Below are 14,052 nucleotides of genomic sequence, written 5' to 3' on the forward strand. Positions count from 1 at the left end.
GGAACAAATCAACGAATTCCAGGACTCTCACCTGCTGGTGATAATTGATTTCGAAAAAGCATTCGATCGACTGAACCACGAAAACATCTGGGCGCTTTAGAGCGGGCCATAGACTGAACCACATTTGTACAAATGCGATGAAATTCGATGACATTCTGTCGCTGTGATTACGATTTGTATCGTGGCACTGTTTGAATGAGCGCGCAAACGGTTTGAGTAAAATCGGTCGGGATCGAAATATTTTGTACAAACCACCCTCTGTGGCATGGTGTATGGTGCTGTTTGTAAAAAATTCAGACCAGTTACCCCGAGACGTGTGCCGGTTAGGTAACGCTTTCATAGCAACTCACGCCCGTCACAGCATCCACTCCCGTAGGATTTCTAACTACCAAGGCATGGCCGATTGAGAAACTACCAAGCTAGAGTCCCGTCACGACTACCACGAATGGTATCTCCGCTTTCTTTTGCTGCAGGAAAGATCCTTGCTGAGTACTTTAAAGTCCCACCACACGTATGAGTCCAGATTAGGGTTATACCGCGCGCTAAGATCGCGTAGCTTTTGAATTGTAGTGTCATACGAGGCCCAAGACCTTCCATTAGCTTGTCAAATTTGGTTGACTATCGCGCTCTCTCCGTTCATCATCTTTTCTGATTCTTATCAGATCGCGCATGATTTGCGAGATTTCATCGACTATAGCACGCAACGACTACTGTTCGTCCTGACACATTTCACTCACAATGTTTTCAACGTTTAAATTTTGAAGTTGTTGATGCCTTGAAATGAACCTGGGACAGACAAAGATAGCATGTTCTGTCGATTCCTCCGTATCTACGCATTCCGGGCAATAAGGCGAGCGGATAAGCTTAAACCGATGAAGCAACTGCGTCAGATAGAAGTTGACCTCTCCATACTTCCGATTTAGCCAGTCTGAAAGTCGCGGGATTAGCCTATGCGTCCATCTTGCGTTGTTCGATGCGTCCCATTGATCCTGCCACTTGAGCATTGATGCTGCTCGTTGAATTTTACGCACTCCTCTAATAGCTCTTGCTTTGTAACACTGCATATCCATCGTTGGTTTGACTATGTGGCAGCTAAACGACCTTGACCAGGCAGACGATATTGTTTTGCTCGGCCAAAGACAACAAGGCATGCAGAGCAAACTCGACGACCTTACCGAAAGCTCTAAGGCAGCAGGTCTAAAAATCAATGTCGGAAAGACCAAGTCTATGAAAATCAACACAGAAAATCGTTCCAATTTCGTGGCAGCTGGACAACAGGTTGAGAAAGTGGAGTGCTTCCAGTATCTTGGTAGCCAGATAACGCCCGATGGTGGTACCAGGAAAGACATCGAAACCCGGATCAGAAAGGCCCGATTTGCGTTTGCGAGTCTCCGAAACATCTGGCGGTCACGCCAGATCTCTCTACGAACAAAAATCCGAATCTTCAACTCAAACGTCAAATCCGTATTGCTGTACGGGTGCGAAACTTGTTGCACATATGCGGTGACGACGCGAAAACTGCAAGTATTTGTAAACCGCTGCCTGCGGAATATCATCCGCGCTTGGTGGCCTGGCAACTGGATCTCGAATGAGGAACTACATCGCCGGTGTCATCAAAGGCCGCTAGAAATCGAGATTCGGGAACGTAAGTGGAGATGGATTGGGCACACGCTGCGAAAAGATGAAAACGAGATTTGCAGAGAGGCGCTTGACTGGAATCCAGAAGGTCATCGAAGAAGAGGCAGGCCCAGAAACTCGTGGCGGCGAAGCCTAGCCGCTGAAATTCGAACTGTCGACGAGAATCTTGACTGGGACCAGGTGAAGACGCTGGCTCCGGATCGTCAACAGTGGATGTCTTTTACCACGGCCCTATGCACCGGAGGATCGGCGCGGGATCATTAAGTAAGTAAGTAAGTAAGTAAAAGCTACCGAAGCAATTGCTAAACCTTATTCATACCACTTAATGTCATTATCATTCGATAGTAGGCGATTTTTGATTCACTGTGTATTTTACTTTATCTGACAGTACTGTCTACATGAATTTAGGAACTAGTTCTAACTCTACGTTATATTAAACAATTTTCTTCTATTAAAAAGTCGCAAGACGATTTAGCTGGCTGATTTTTCTAATCCTTGTTTTAAAAACATTAGTTGAAATACGGAATTCAAACTAGTTGTAGAAACTGTTAAACGCTTTGCTCGCAGAGGTTCTTGTTGGTCCTTTCTCTGAAGAGTCGGGGTTTGATGTTTGATATGGACTTGACGCAGCAACGCTAGACAATCGATGTCACCATCGATGAGTTTCTTCACGAAGATGGCTCTTGAGATAATTCGTCCTTCAGATAGTGTCTCCATTCCAATCAGCAAGCAACGATGTTTGTAATCAGGAAGCGCATCAGGATTGTTCCAAGGTAGAAATCGCAGGGCATATTTGACGAATCTTGATTGAACTGCCTCAATACGTTTGGTATGTTGTGTAGGGACTCCAAACAACTGAAGCTGTTTCGAGCCCTGATCTCACCAAAGAATAGTACGGAGATCGTAGGCAGTGTGAATCTCTAAATTCCTTGGAAATTCTAGTGATAAATCCGAGATTTCTATTAGCTTTGACTATTATGCTAGAATAATATTGCTATTGCTGTGATTTTTTCATCGAGAATCAAACAGTCATTCTCAGTTCTGATCTTGTGAAAGTTTTTAAGATCATCTGCATAATATAGTCGGCATTAATCCGGTAACATTAAAAACACGCCATTGAAGAAGATTTAATAGGAGAGGCCCTAGATTGCTGCCTTGTGGTACGCCTGAGCAATAACAAAAAGCGGAAGAAGTTTGGGATCCAAGTTTGACCGACATTTGTCTCTTTTTCAAATAAGATGCCAGCCACGAGACAAATGAAAGCAATTTATGGCTAACACAATCGAACGCATCCTTGAGATCTGTATAGACAGTGTCAATTTAAAATCCCTTTTCAATGAACTTAAGGCAGAAGGAAGTAAATTGAGCTAATTTTGTACTTGTCGATCGACGAGGGAAAAACCCATGTTGGTCGATGGAGATAAGCAACTTGACAATGTTCATTATCGTTTGAGATGTCAAAATTTCAAATAATTTTGATCCAACACAGAGAGATGTTATGCCTCTGTAGTTTTGTACATCTTGTTTGTTAACTTTCTTGTAAACTGGAAATACAGTCGATTTTTTCCATATTGCTGGAAACGTGGCTGTAGTCAGTGAGCGATTGAAAATAACCATCAATGGGGCGCAAAGATAATGTGCACAATTTTAAAACACAGAAACGGGGATTCCATCAGAGCCTGGTGATGATGACGGTTTCAATTTCTTAATTACGGAGTGTAGTTCTTCGGCAGTGCGGTAACGAGATATTTGCTGCATTTTCTGGAACATATGCATTGTTGTACGGGTGCGAAACTTGGTGCACATGTGCGGTGCCTACGCGAAAACTGCAAGTTTTTGTGAATCGCTGCCTGCGGAACATCATCTGCGCTTGGTGGCCTGGCAACTGGATCTCAAACGTGGAACTAAATCGCCGGTGTCATCAAAAGGCGCTAGAAATCGAGATCCGGGAACGTAAGTGGAGATGGATTGGGTACACGCTGCGAAAAGATGAAAACGAGATTTGCAGAGAGGCGCTCGACTGGAATCCAGATAGACATCGAAGAAGACGCAGGCCCAGAAGCTCGTAGTCTAGCCGCTGAAATCCGCACAGTTGACGAGAACCTGGCTCCGGATCGCCAGCAGTGGAGATCTTTTATCTCAGCCTAATGCGTCGGTTAATCGGCGCCGGACCTTTAGGTAGGTAGGTGGATTGTGTATCAAAATGTTGGACTTTGCTGGTGAAGAACAAATTCAGCAACTGACCTTTACAACGTTGAATGCATACAATTTCTTTCAAAATAACACACATTCTTTCAATTGATAAGTATTGTATTTAAAATATATCTATTCTTTCAAGTGTCTGATATATGAAATACGTAGCACATCGTTTTAATATTATTAATCTCTGTATTTTGAAGTCTGTTCGCTTTGAGAGATAAACTTTCCAAGCTGGTTTTGGTAGCATCTGCGGTTAAACTTTCATAACTTTGTTCCTGGATACAATCATTACTAACAATTGGGATCTATAGGGGGTTTTCATCAATAAGTCTGCTATTGATCTGATATATGTTTTACATTCTCCCTTCAGACGATTGGAAACTAGTTGTGTTACTTATGCTCTTACAAAGCTAAACACAGACCGATCAATCCAGAAATTTGAAATCATTGTAATTGATTTGTTTTGCTATTACATCACAATGATACAAGAACATCGAATTCACGTTTGCTCATAACTTTATCTTTGATTTCTTCTACTACTAACTCGGTTAAAAGGAACTTATTATACAGTTTCATGTAAGTTTTAAATGTGACGCTCTAACTAACCACACAGACAAATCGTTCGTATAAATATAGTTTCGTTCTGTGTAAACGCATTTTCCGTAAACAGTTAGATTCATTCTACCAATTCTACAATACATAGATACAGAAAAGTCCAAGAAAAAAATCCACAGTAAAAATGTTAGCTTTTTGTTTTCCGTTATTAGCAATTATTCTGAATATAAATTTAGTAAAACCTATTCCAGAACCATGGATCAATTAAAATATACGTAGCCGATTAGTACGTGCTCTGTGAAGTATTCTTTTTAGAGAGATTTCTCTTTGTTGTATCACATATCTCGCTTATTTTGTTATGTTTGATTTTTAACTATTTTTATAGGATGAAAGATATTGAAATTAGCGGACTGCGTGTTATCATTTTTTCTCGGCCATTATCCTTTTCTCTCTTCTAGTCTCAAGTCTCATTTTCTCTGAACGTGAATTTAAATCCCACTGTTATATTCGTCGCTAAGAAAAGTTTAGTATATGCAAATTCGTACAATATCACAACTTTTTTTAAAGGTAATTAATTACGTAGACATTACAAAAAAATCATTGGCAAAAAATTAGGACATTTTTCGGGTAAATTACAATTTATTATAACAGTTTAAAATGCTCTTGGAAAAAGTGGAATTTTGGATCTGGATTGTTGTAATGATGACGATGTTAAGATAGTACAACGTATGTTAAATTTTATCAAGTACGATAAAAACTAGGAATACCCCGACATCCTGACACTGAAATCTTTGTGGAGTTTGAAACGAACAATTAGCAAGCCCGTACTCCAAAAGGTACAGTTGCACTCGTGGTGGCCGGTGTAGAGCTCGTGTCGACATGGGAAAAGCTGGGAAGTATAACTTGTTTTCTACAGTTAAGGTTTTGTAGCGGGTTTGTAGTTTGTTAAAAGTTATATCTATCAAAAGGAACCCAATGGAAATAAGACACTTATTTGAAGAAGAATTCCGCGTGATTAAGTATAAAATGAAATGGGTAGGTTTTGCTTTTGGTTGGAAGAATTTCAAGATATTGGGATAATGCACAAGAGCTTTTGGCAAACTTCTAATATTTGTTAAAGGCCAAATGAGTTAAAAATTCAAACGATGATAGACCAACTGACAATTTTGGCTGACAAATTTCTATTTTTGAACACATCGGTTTTCAAACCACCTTTGGGTAAGTCTTACTCAGTTAGCAAAGATGTTAAAGTACAACATTCAAAAAAATGAGACAATCAAATCATTCGAAGGAAATCGAAGTCAATGGTCTTCGATTCTCACACACGAATCGATGAGTAACTAGTACGACGAACTTAGATTTCATTGTTGGTCATAAATTGCACAAATATAATAAAATTGTTTGATCAGTAAAAAGGGTGACCTCGAAAAATGAATCACACCAATAAAAGTATTAGCCAGTCTTCTTAGGGATTTAATATTGATTGATCAGTTTTGATTACGCCACGTGATCTACACACAACCCCTTGATCACAACACTTTCTTTGAACATAATACAAAATAAGAGAAAAAAATATCATTTGTAATGAGAAGTTTCAATTCCGATTGACAACACACGGGTTAGTCCAACTGACCTTAAATTAAAACCACTTCGGTCTGTCTGGGTCAATTCGATCTTGTGTATGTGTTCGGTTAATTTATACAGTATCGTTTATGTTGTATTATGAAACAAGTTGTTGTTTTTTATACATCTTACAAAGAAAAATATTTGAGGAATTGCGCCGGTGGTACCGGTTGGGTTTCGGTAATTTCTCCATTACCTGCCTCCCGGATACGATCCCGTATATCCGGACACTGGTCCACGATGCAAGGGTGGCCGGCCGATGGCCAAAATAAACAGCGGCACAGTCTGCAAAACGCCAATATTTCGGCGTACTGGAGCTCCTCAGGCACACCGTAGGTTCTGAGAAAAAAAAACAGTAGATCAGTTTAGAATTAATAGCTCTGGTTAATAGTGAAAATATTTTTCACGTTACCACCATTGAAATGAAGATTTCCTGTTTTTTCTTAAACTAATGTCACAGGTTCTGTTTTTTTAAAGAATGTTAGCCCCGAAGAAATTCATTACTGACTAGAGTTTTTATCAATTTTTTAAGGTACTAAAAAGCATATTTAAAGTTTTTTTTACTCAATTGGTAAGTTATTCATTTCAACCTCAGAAAGTAAAAAAAAGGCATTTCATTTTTTCATTAATTGGACTAACATTCTTTTAAAAAATATAACAAAATATAAATTTGAAAACTTTAAAAAAAATCTCTAAGTTGTCACGATATAGGGGAGAATGGGGATACTTGATCCGTTTTTCTTATTTTCATCATATCTCTGGGAAAAGTCTTGCAGATCGCCGTCTTTTGCATCTTCGACAGCGTGTTATTTCAAGTTTATATGCTGCAAAAGTTAGATCGATACATGAATCAGTAGATGAACTAGAAGCGTTTTCGTAGGACTTGAAAAAGTTAATATTTTGAAAGTTAAAAGAGACTTGTTTATTCATGAAAGAAGACTTGATCATTTAATAAGGATGCCCTTTACTTGGACAAAAATCATGCAAAATCTAAAGATTAAAATTTTATTGATTTTTTTGGCCTTATTAGTTTTCATTTCACAGTTAAAAGTGTCAGACGATAAGAATTTTAAAAGTTTGTCTACTACCATATATTCATTGCATAGGGGAGAGTGGGGTATCATGGACCATTTTTTTTCTTTGCTTCATAACTTATTTATTATAAAAGATTAAAAGAAAAGAATAAATGGAAAGGTTTTCTACATTTTTAAGGTGGCATTTTTTTTATTTTTTAAATACTGTAATTTCCCGAGTTCTGACTGTTTCAAGAAAAGTTTTTTTTTTATTTTGAAAAACTTTGGGAAAACGTGGCCTACCAAATCCAAATTGACTAGATAACATGTGAAGTTTATGAGTTGACACAAAACTGAAATTTCGGATTTTATCTAATTATTTTGAAGCAATTTCAGATGAGGAAATAAAAAAGAAAGTTGTGTATGATCGAATAGTTCTTGATTCCTGGCTCGTGAACGTTTCGAAAAAAATCCTTATATAGGAAAATGGACAAAATATTTTTCATAACTCTTTATTTGGCATAAGAAAACTTTTCAGATAGGAAAAACGTATTTTAAGTTCTGAATATGTACAAATAAAAACACCAAAATATAGGTGGCCCAAGATACCCCACAAAATGTGGCCCACGATTCCCCACAAGCTATGATTTGCAAATTGGTTGCGTTTGTGTGACTTATTTATGTTTCATCAAAAATTCCCTTTCCACGTGAAAGAACGTGACATAAGCGTATGAGCATGTTTTTGTTATGTACTTTAGATCTCCCACGGATACAATTTTTCGGGTGCTTATTTAATTATGTAAGTACATTTTTCTAGGCTAGTTAAATAAAATAAGCATATGATGCGTACATAAGTCAACTGACGCTATTCGCAAGACTGTCCCATATGCATTTTCATCATTTTTCAGTTTATCTCAAAAATCGTTCAAATACAGTTAGTTCTTCAATGTAGACTAAAAACTTTCACAATTTTGTTCTCAACATATATGAAAAATACCAAGTCATGTCTGTCCCATATATATTCGCAAAGCTGTCCCATATGTTTATTTCTACAGAATGGGGCTTACTCTGCGACGCGAGTGACGTGACTTACGAAATTTCATATCGTTTTGGTGGCTTAAACAGCCTCTCTAGCCTAAAAATTTTCGTTCGTGTCGTAAACTTAGGGCTGGTCCTCGTTCCCTTGCCGTCTTCAAGTTGCTGCTTTTCTTCTGCTCCGTGATCTTCTCACTACGAAATCCGAATTTAGAATGGCTCTAAAGCACGAGCGCCGTTCTTTTTATATGCAATATGTCCACGCGTTTCGCCTACAATCTGGGTTGCCAGGTGCCCAGATTTGTCTGTAAAACCAAGACTTTTGACCCTTTGTCCAGATATTGATCAGACACAGATTTTGCCCAGATTTTTGCTGAGAGTGCCCAGATTTTACAGACTTTCAAAATTGACAGATAAAATCAATATTAATGTATCAGATTTGATATGTAAGTGGCAGACTTGACTAAAATCTGACTTGTATTCTTTGATATGACCAATCAATCGTTTTTTAAATAAGATCGGCATGGTACGTGGTAGGAAAAAGTGTTTGTTATGTAGTTATCAACACGAAAATAACCCGTACACCATAGCACAAACACACCTCAAACCCCCCACCCCCCCCCCCCCGCTCACACACGATTCACCAAATTTAATTTCTTGTTTAGTACCAAATTTGTGATTTTCCTTATGCACAGACACACACAGACTTTTTTTCAAAATTGCCCAGATTTTTCATCCTCAACACCTGGCATCCCTGCCTACAATCAAAGTAGTCCATTTTTGCAATTATCTCATATTCTTTGTCCGTCAGTCAGTGATGCATATTGGAGATATCATGAACTGTTGGTTTTCTCTTTCTTTGCCTTGTCTCATCTGTATCCTACAGTTCGGATGAGCTGTTATTGGTCTTTAGAGCTCATCGATACACACATATCTTTTCTGAATGATTTTCTGGAGTCAGGACGAAGACATTTTTCATTCCAAGTTGAACCGCGCTCTCTAATAGACGTGTTTTCTCTTCGCTCCGACTTGTTTTAGTTTTGTGCCTTTTCCCGTCTCTCTTAGTTAGACGCCGGTTTATTACCCCAGTGCTCTCGTTGTTTGTTTTGACGATAAACAAACTCTCCGCATCGTTTAGTTCCGGCTGAACAAATTCTTCGCCAGCAACATGGCGGCCCCGCCGTGGGGGGAAAAGTCCACGCCAAGCAACCCAAATGGCAGAACCTTACCGTCTTGGATGGATCCGAAGGATGTCCATGGGGACATTCAATTCATCCTTCTGAAACCTCAACCCGAAACATCGAAGCTCCCAAACAATCCGTTTGTCATCTCAAAAACAGTTGACCAGCTTGTTGGAAAAATCCACGGAGCTCATCCCATCGATGGTGGTAAAAATTACCTCCTCAAAGTCCGCAACCCCTACCAAGTTGACAAACTTCTCCAGCTGTCTAAACTGATCGACGGAACCCCAGTTGCAACCGAAATGCACCAAACTCTCAACTACACCAAATGCGTTGTCACCTGCAGTGATGTTGCCGGAATTAGTGACAAGGACTTGGCTGAGGAACTTGCTGATCAAAATGTCACAAGCGTGTATCGATTCGTGCGAAAAGTTGAAGGCAAAGAAGTCCCAACAAATTCCTTTCTTCTCACCATCAAGGGAACAATTCGGCCCACACACATCATGTTCGGCTACATTCGAGTATCTACCAGAGCCTATTATCCCCGCCCTCTCATGTGTTTGTGCTGCGGGAAATACGGCCATACCAAACTACGCTGCAAACAGGGACAGGAACCAACATGCCTTTCTTGTGGCGAAAAACCTTACCACGAGGAATGCGACAACCCTCTGCATTGCATTAACTGTGATGGATCCCACCACGCTTCCAACCGAAACTGCCCCAAATTCCGAGAAGAACAAGAAATTGTGCGCCTTCGAATCGATTTGAACATAAGCCAAGCTGACGCAGTCAAGGAGTACAAATCACGGAACTTAGCCGCTCAACCAACCAACAATGTCCAAAAACGCCTCGAAACAGCTCGGATCAGCAGTTCGATAGCCGAAAAAGATCTCAGAATCCAACATCTGGAACAACAAGTTGCTGCACTCATCGCCGAAATTCGAAAACTTCGATCTCAAAACGAATCCGAAAACGAGTCGACCCTGAAAACGACGACAGCATGGACACATCCGATCAATCCAGTGTTTTATCTAAACGACAACGAGTCAGTGGATCCTCCGAAGAATCCCTCAGTGCCAAAAGTGACTTAGTGAAAAAGAAAAAGTGTAGTGAACAAAACAGACCAACAAAAGAACCACCCAACTCAACATCTACCGAAGGTAAAGAGGAACGTCGCTCTCGGAACAACGGTAAGCCAAAAGCCAACTTTTCATAATGCTCTTCACCATAATCAATACAAATCCTGATTCTCCTATCAACCACCCTACTCCCTTGCGACCCCTCCAAACAAATAGTTCTCAAATATCAACCTCCAGTCATTCATCACCTCCTTCCCCTCACCCAACCCCCAATAGAATTAATCCCACAAACAACACCCCTGCCATGAAAAGCACTTGCAATCTAGCCATACAGTGGAATACCTGTGGCCTAAAATCTCGCCTCCCTGAAATACAACACCTTACTGCTCTTTTCTCACCCATAGTCATTGCCCTACAAGATATCTTAACCAACTCCCCTGTCTCACCTAATACTATAAAGAACTATAAATTATACACCGCCTCTGATCCAACTCGTAATAGTCGCCAAGGTGCCGGAATCGCCATAAAAAATGGAATCCCACACGACATAATTCCGGTTAACTCAACTTTGAATGCCGTTGTCGTTCGACTCCATTCCCCCATCGAAATCTCAGTTGTTACTCTTTACATTCCCCCCCAAACAAGATTCAATGAATTTTCAAACAAACTCGACGAACTTCTACCCCAAATCCCCCCTCCTTTTCTAATAATGTCTGACCCCAACGCTCACTCCACCAGTTGGGGATCTACTTACACCGACAATAAAGGGTCATATCTTGATGATCTAGCGCTGGCCAAAAATCTGACAATTCTGAATAACAGTCAACCCACCAGAATTGATCCGGCCACTGGAAACATGTCTGCACTAGACATCTCTATCGCCTCATGGGAGCTTGGCTCCAGATTGTCTTGGAAAATTCTTGACGACACTCATGGCAGCGATCATCTTCCCATCGTTATCAAAATTGAGCATCCCACTCCCATAGCATCATCCAGACCCCGTTGGAAGTACACCGAAGCAGACTGGACTAGTTTCCAACTCGAAACTGATCATCTTATCTCTACTAAAAAACCCACATCTATCCCCCTATTTACCGAAATACTCTTTGAGGCTGGCTCTAAATCCATTCCTCGCACCAGTGGCGTCCCTGGTAAAACTTCTGTCCCTTGGTGGTGCCCCGAAGTTCGGGAAGCGATTAAACGCCGAAGAAAATGGCTACGTGCTTTAAAAAGGATCCCTGACAATGACCCCAGAAAAAGTAGCGTTCTTGAGTCCTACAAAGCAGCTAGATCGTCCGCCAGAGCTATAGTACGCACAGCTAAGCGTAACTCCTGGCAAAAGTTCACAGAAGAGATTAGCCCCGACACCCCATCTACAGTCCTTTGGGACAAAATTAAAGTCCTTAGTGGCCAGCCTCGCAAAAATCAGTACAACCTTCTTCTCAATCAACACTATACAAACAATCCTTCTATCCTTGCCGATGCCTTCTGTCAACATTTCTCAACAACAACCGCTCCCCCTTCTCTACCTTCTCCCCCAAACGCCAATAACGAAACACACGTCATCAACAATTTAGATTACAACTCTAACTTCAAATTGAAAGAGTTGGAGTTCGTCCTCCGGAAAGTCAAAGGCCATTCCGCCGGCCCTGATGACATAGGGTATCCTTTCTACAAAAACCTTTCTCTCTCTGCCAAACTATCTTTCCTTGAAATACTTAACCAAATTTGGAACGAAGGCAAAATACCTGAATCGTGGACCACTGGACTTGTCATACCCATCCCCAAACCCAAACAAAACCATCATCTGTTGGACAACTATCGTCCCATCACGCTACTCGACTGCTCTGGTAAAATATTGGAGCGGATGGTAAACCGAAGGCTACAGGCCGTCCTCGATAAACAGCAACGTCTAGACAGTCGACAATATGCATTTCGTCCAGGTCGATCCACGGACGACTATTTCTGCCAGCTAGAATCCATCCTTGAAAACTCCTTGAACGACGGCTTCCATGTGGAAGTCCTATCCTTGGACCTTACTAAGGCGTTTGATAAAGTCGACAGAGCTCTCATCATCAAAACTCTGATTGATTGGGGTATTAGCGGCCGCATGCTCAATTATATTAGGAGTTTCCTGTCCTATCGCTCCATACAGGTTCTCATTAATGGCGTCCGTTCCCAAGCACAATCCGTCAACTCCGGAGTTCCTCAAGGTTCAGTAATAGCCCCTACACTATTTCTCATTGCCATCAATTCTATATTTCAAATTCTCCCCAACAACATCCAAACCTTAATATACGCAGATGACATACTTCTCCTCTCTACCTCACCTTTTATCCGGTACGCCCGTAAACAGTTGCAAAACGCCTTAGACACATTAGGCAACTGGGCACCTACTGCTAGTTTTTCCTTTTCCCCCACAAAATCAAAGCTTCTTCATCTTGGTCCTAACCGAAGAAAGCTAAATAAACTACCACCGCTTACACTGCTCAATCAAACAATTCCCCTTGTGCGATGCACCAGAATTCTCGGCGTCTGGATCGACGACCGATTGAATTTTAAACGCCACCTTAAACAAGTTCGAAGTAACACCAATAACAAGCTTAATATCTTGCGTTTCCTATGCAACAACAACAGCTCGGCTCATCGCCAATCACTGTACCGTTTTCTACATGGGTGGCTACTCCCAACAGTCCTCTACGGTCTTGGACTTATCAGTCGTTCAGAAACTTCGTTATTAGACACACTAGAACCCCTTTATAATCAGTGCATAAGAACCATCAGTTCAGCCTTTAAAACCAGCCCCATCCTCTCCATCATGGCCGAAAGCGGGCAGTTGCCTTTCAGTTATCTCGTTGCCAAAAATCTAACAACAAGGTCATTACGATGGTTAGCCATAGGTGGCTCAGTAGACTCCCCCCTAATTACCCGAACCAACGCCTTTCTAGAAAATTTGAACATCCCCCTTCTCCCCCCCAGTTTGTGCTAGAAAACCGACTCCCTTCCGCTACTGGAATGATGAAATCCCCACAGTTGACTTCAGTCTTTCCCGAAAAGTTAAAGCAGGCCAATCATCCTCAGTTGTACTCCCCCACTTCCACCACCTAATTACCCAAAAATACCCTTCCCTTCCCCACTTCTACACCGACGGATCCAAAACCCAGAGCGAAAAAGTTGGCTGCGGCATCCATACCAATGAAGGAGACAAAAGCCTAGCCCTACCACCCGCCTGCTCAGTGTTTAGCGCCGAAGCCTATGCTATCCTCTATACCCTGGAAAACTACTGCTCCGACACAGGGCCCTCCGCCATTTTCAGTGACTCAGCCAGTGTGCTAGAAGCCGTTTCCGCCGGAAATCTCAAACATCCTTGGATTTCCTCAATCACTGATCTAGCCCTCCGAAAAAATGTTACCCTGGTCTGGATACCTGGACACGCCGGAATTCCCGGCAACCAATGCGCGGATCATCTGGCTGCCGAAGGAGGTAAAATGGATCCTCCCTCAATCCCCATCCCCCAGAAAGACGCACAAAAACTGACTACCAACAACATTCAGCTTGCCTGGGACCAAAAATGGGACCGAAACCGAACGGCGAAGTTACGGGAGATCAAGAACTGCACCGGAAAATGGAATGACCAGCAAAGTCGGCCAAACCGAGTTGTCCTAACAAGACTAAGGATTGGCCATACCCGAATGACCCATGATTTTCTTCTCGACCAAACCGACCCTC

The 14,052-nt window shown here is 41.3% G+C and overlaps 1 protein-coding gene across 7 annotated transcripts in view; it reads right to left on the minus strand.

Annotated features, from left to right (window-relative positions):
- Window positions 1-3,927: 3,927 nt before the first annotated feature.
- LOC129746113 (F-box only protein 25) overlaps window positions 3,928-14,052 on the minus strand; it is a 40,161-nt gene continuing 30,036 nt past the window's right edge. For all 7 annotated transcript variants that reach the window (XM_055739576.1, XM_055739581.1, XM_055739579.1 and 4 more), the window contains one exon: window positions 3,928-6,354. In XM_055739576.1, coding sequence (XP_055595551.1) covers window positions 6,144-6,354 — 211 coding nt within the window. In that variant the 3' untranslated portion in view covers window positions 3,928-6,143. The remainder of the gene's footprint in view (window positions 6,355-14,052) is intronic.

The sequence above is a fragment of the Uranotaenia lowii genome, chromosome 2 (assembly GCF_029784155.1).
Source record: "Uranotaenia lowii strain MFRU-FL chromosome 2, ASM2978415v1, whole genome shotgun sequence".
Lineage (NCBI taxonomy): Eukaryota > Metazoa > Arthropoda > Insecta > Diptera > Culicidae > Uranotaenia > Uranotaenia lowii.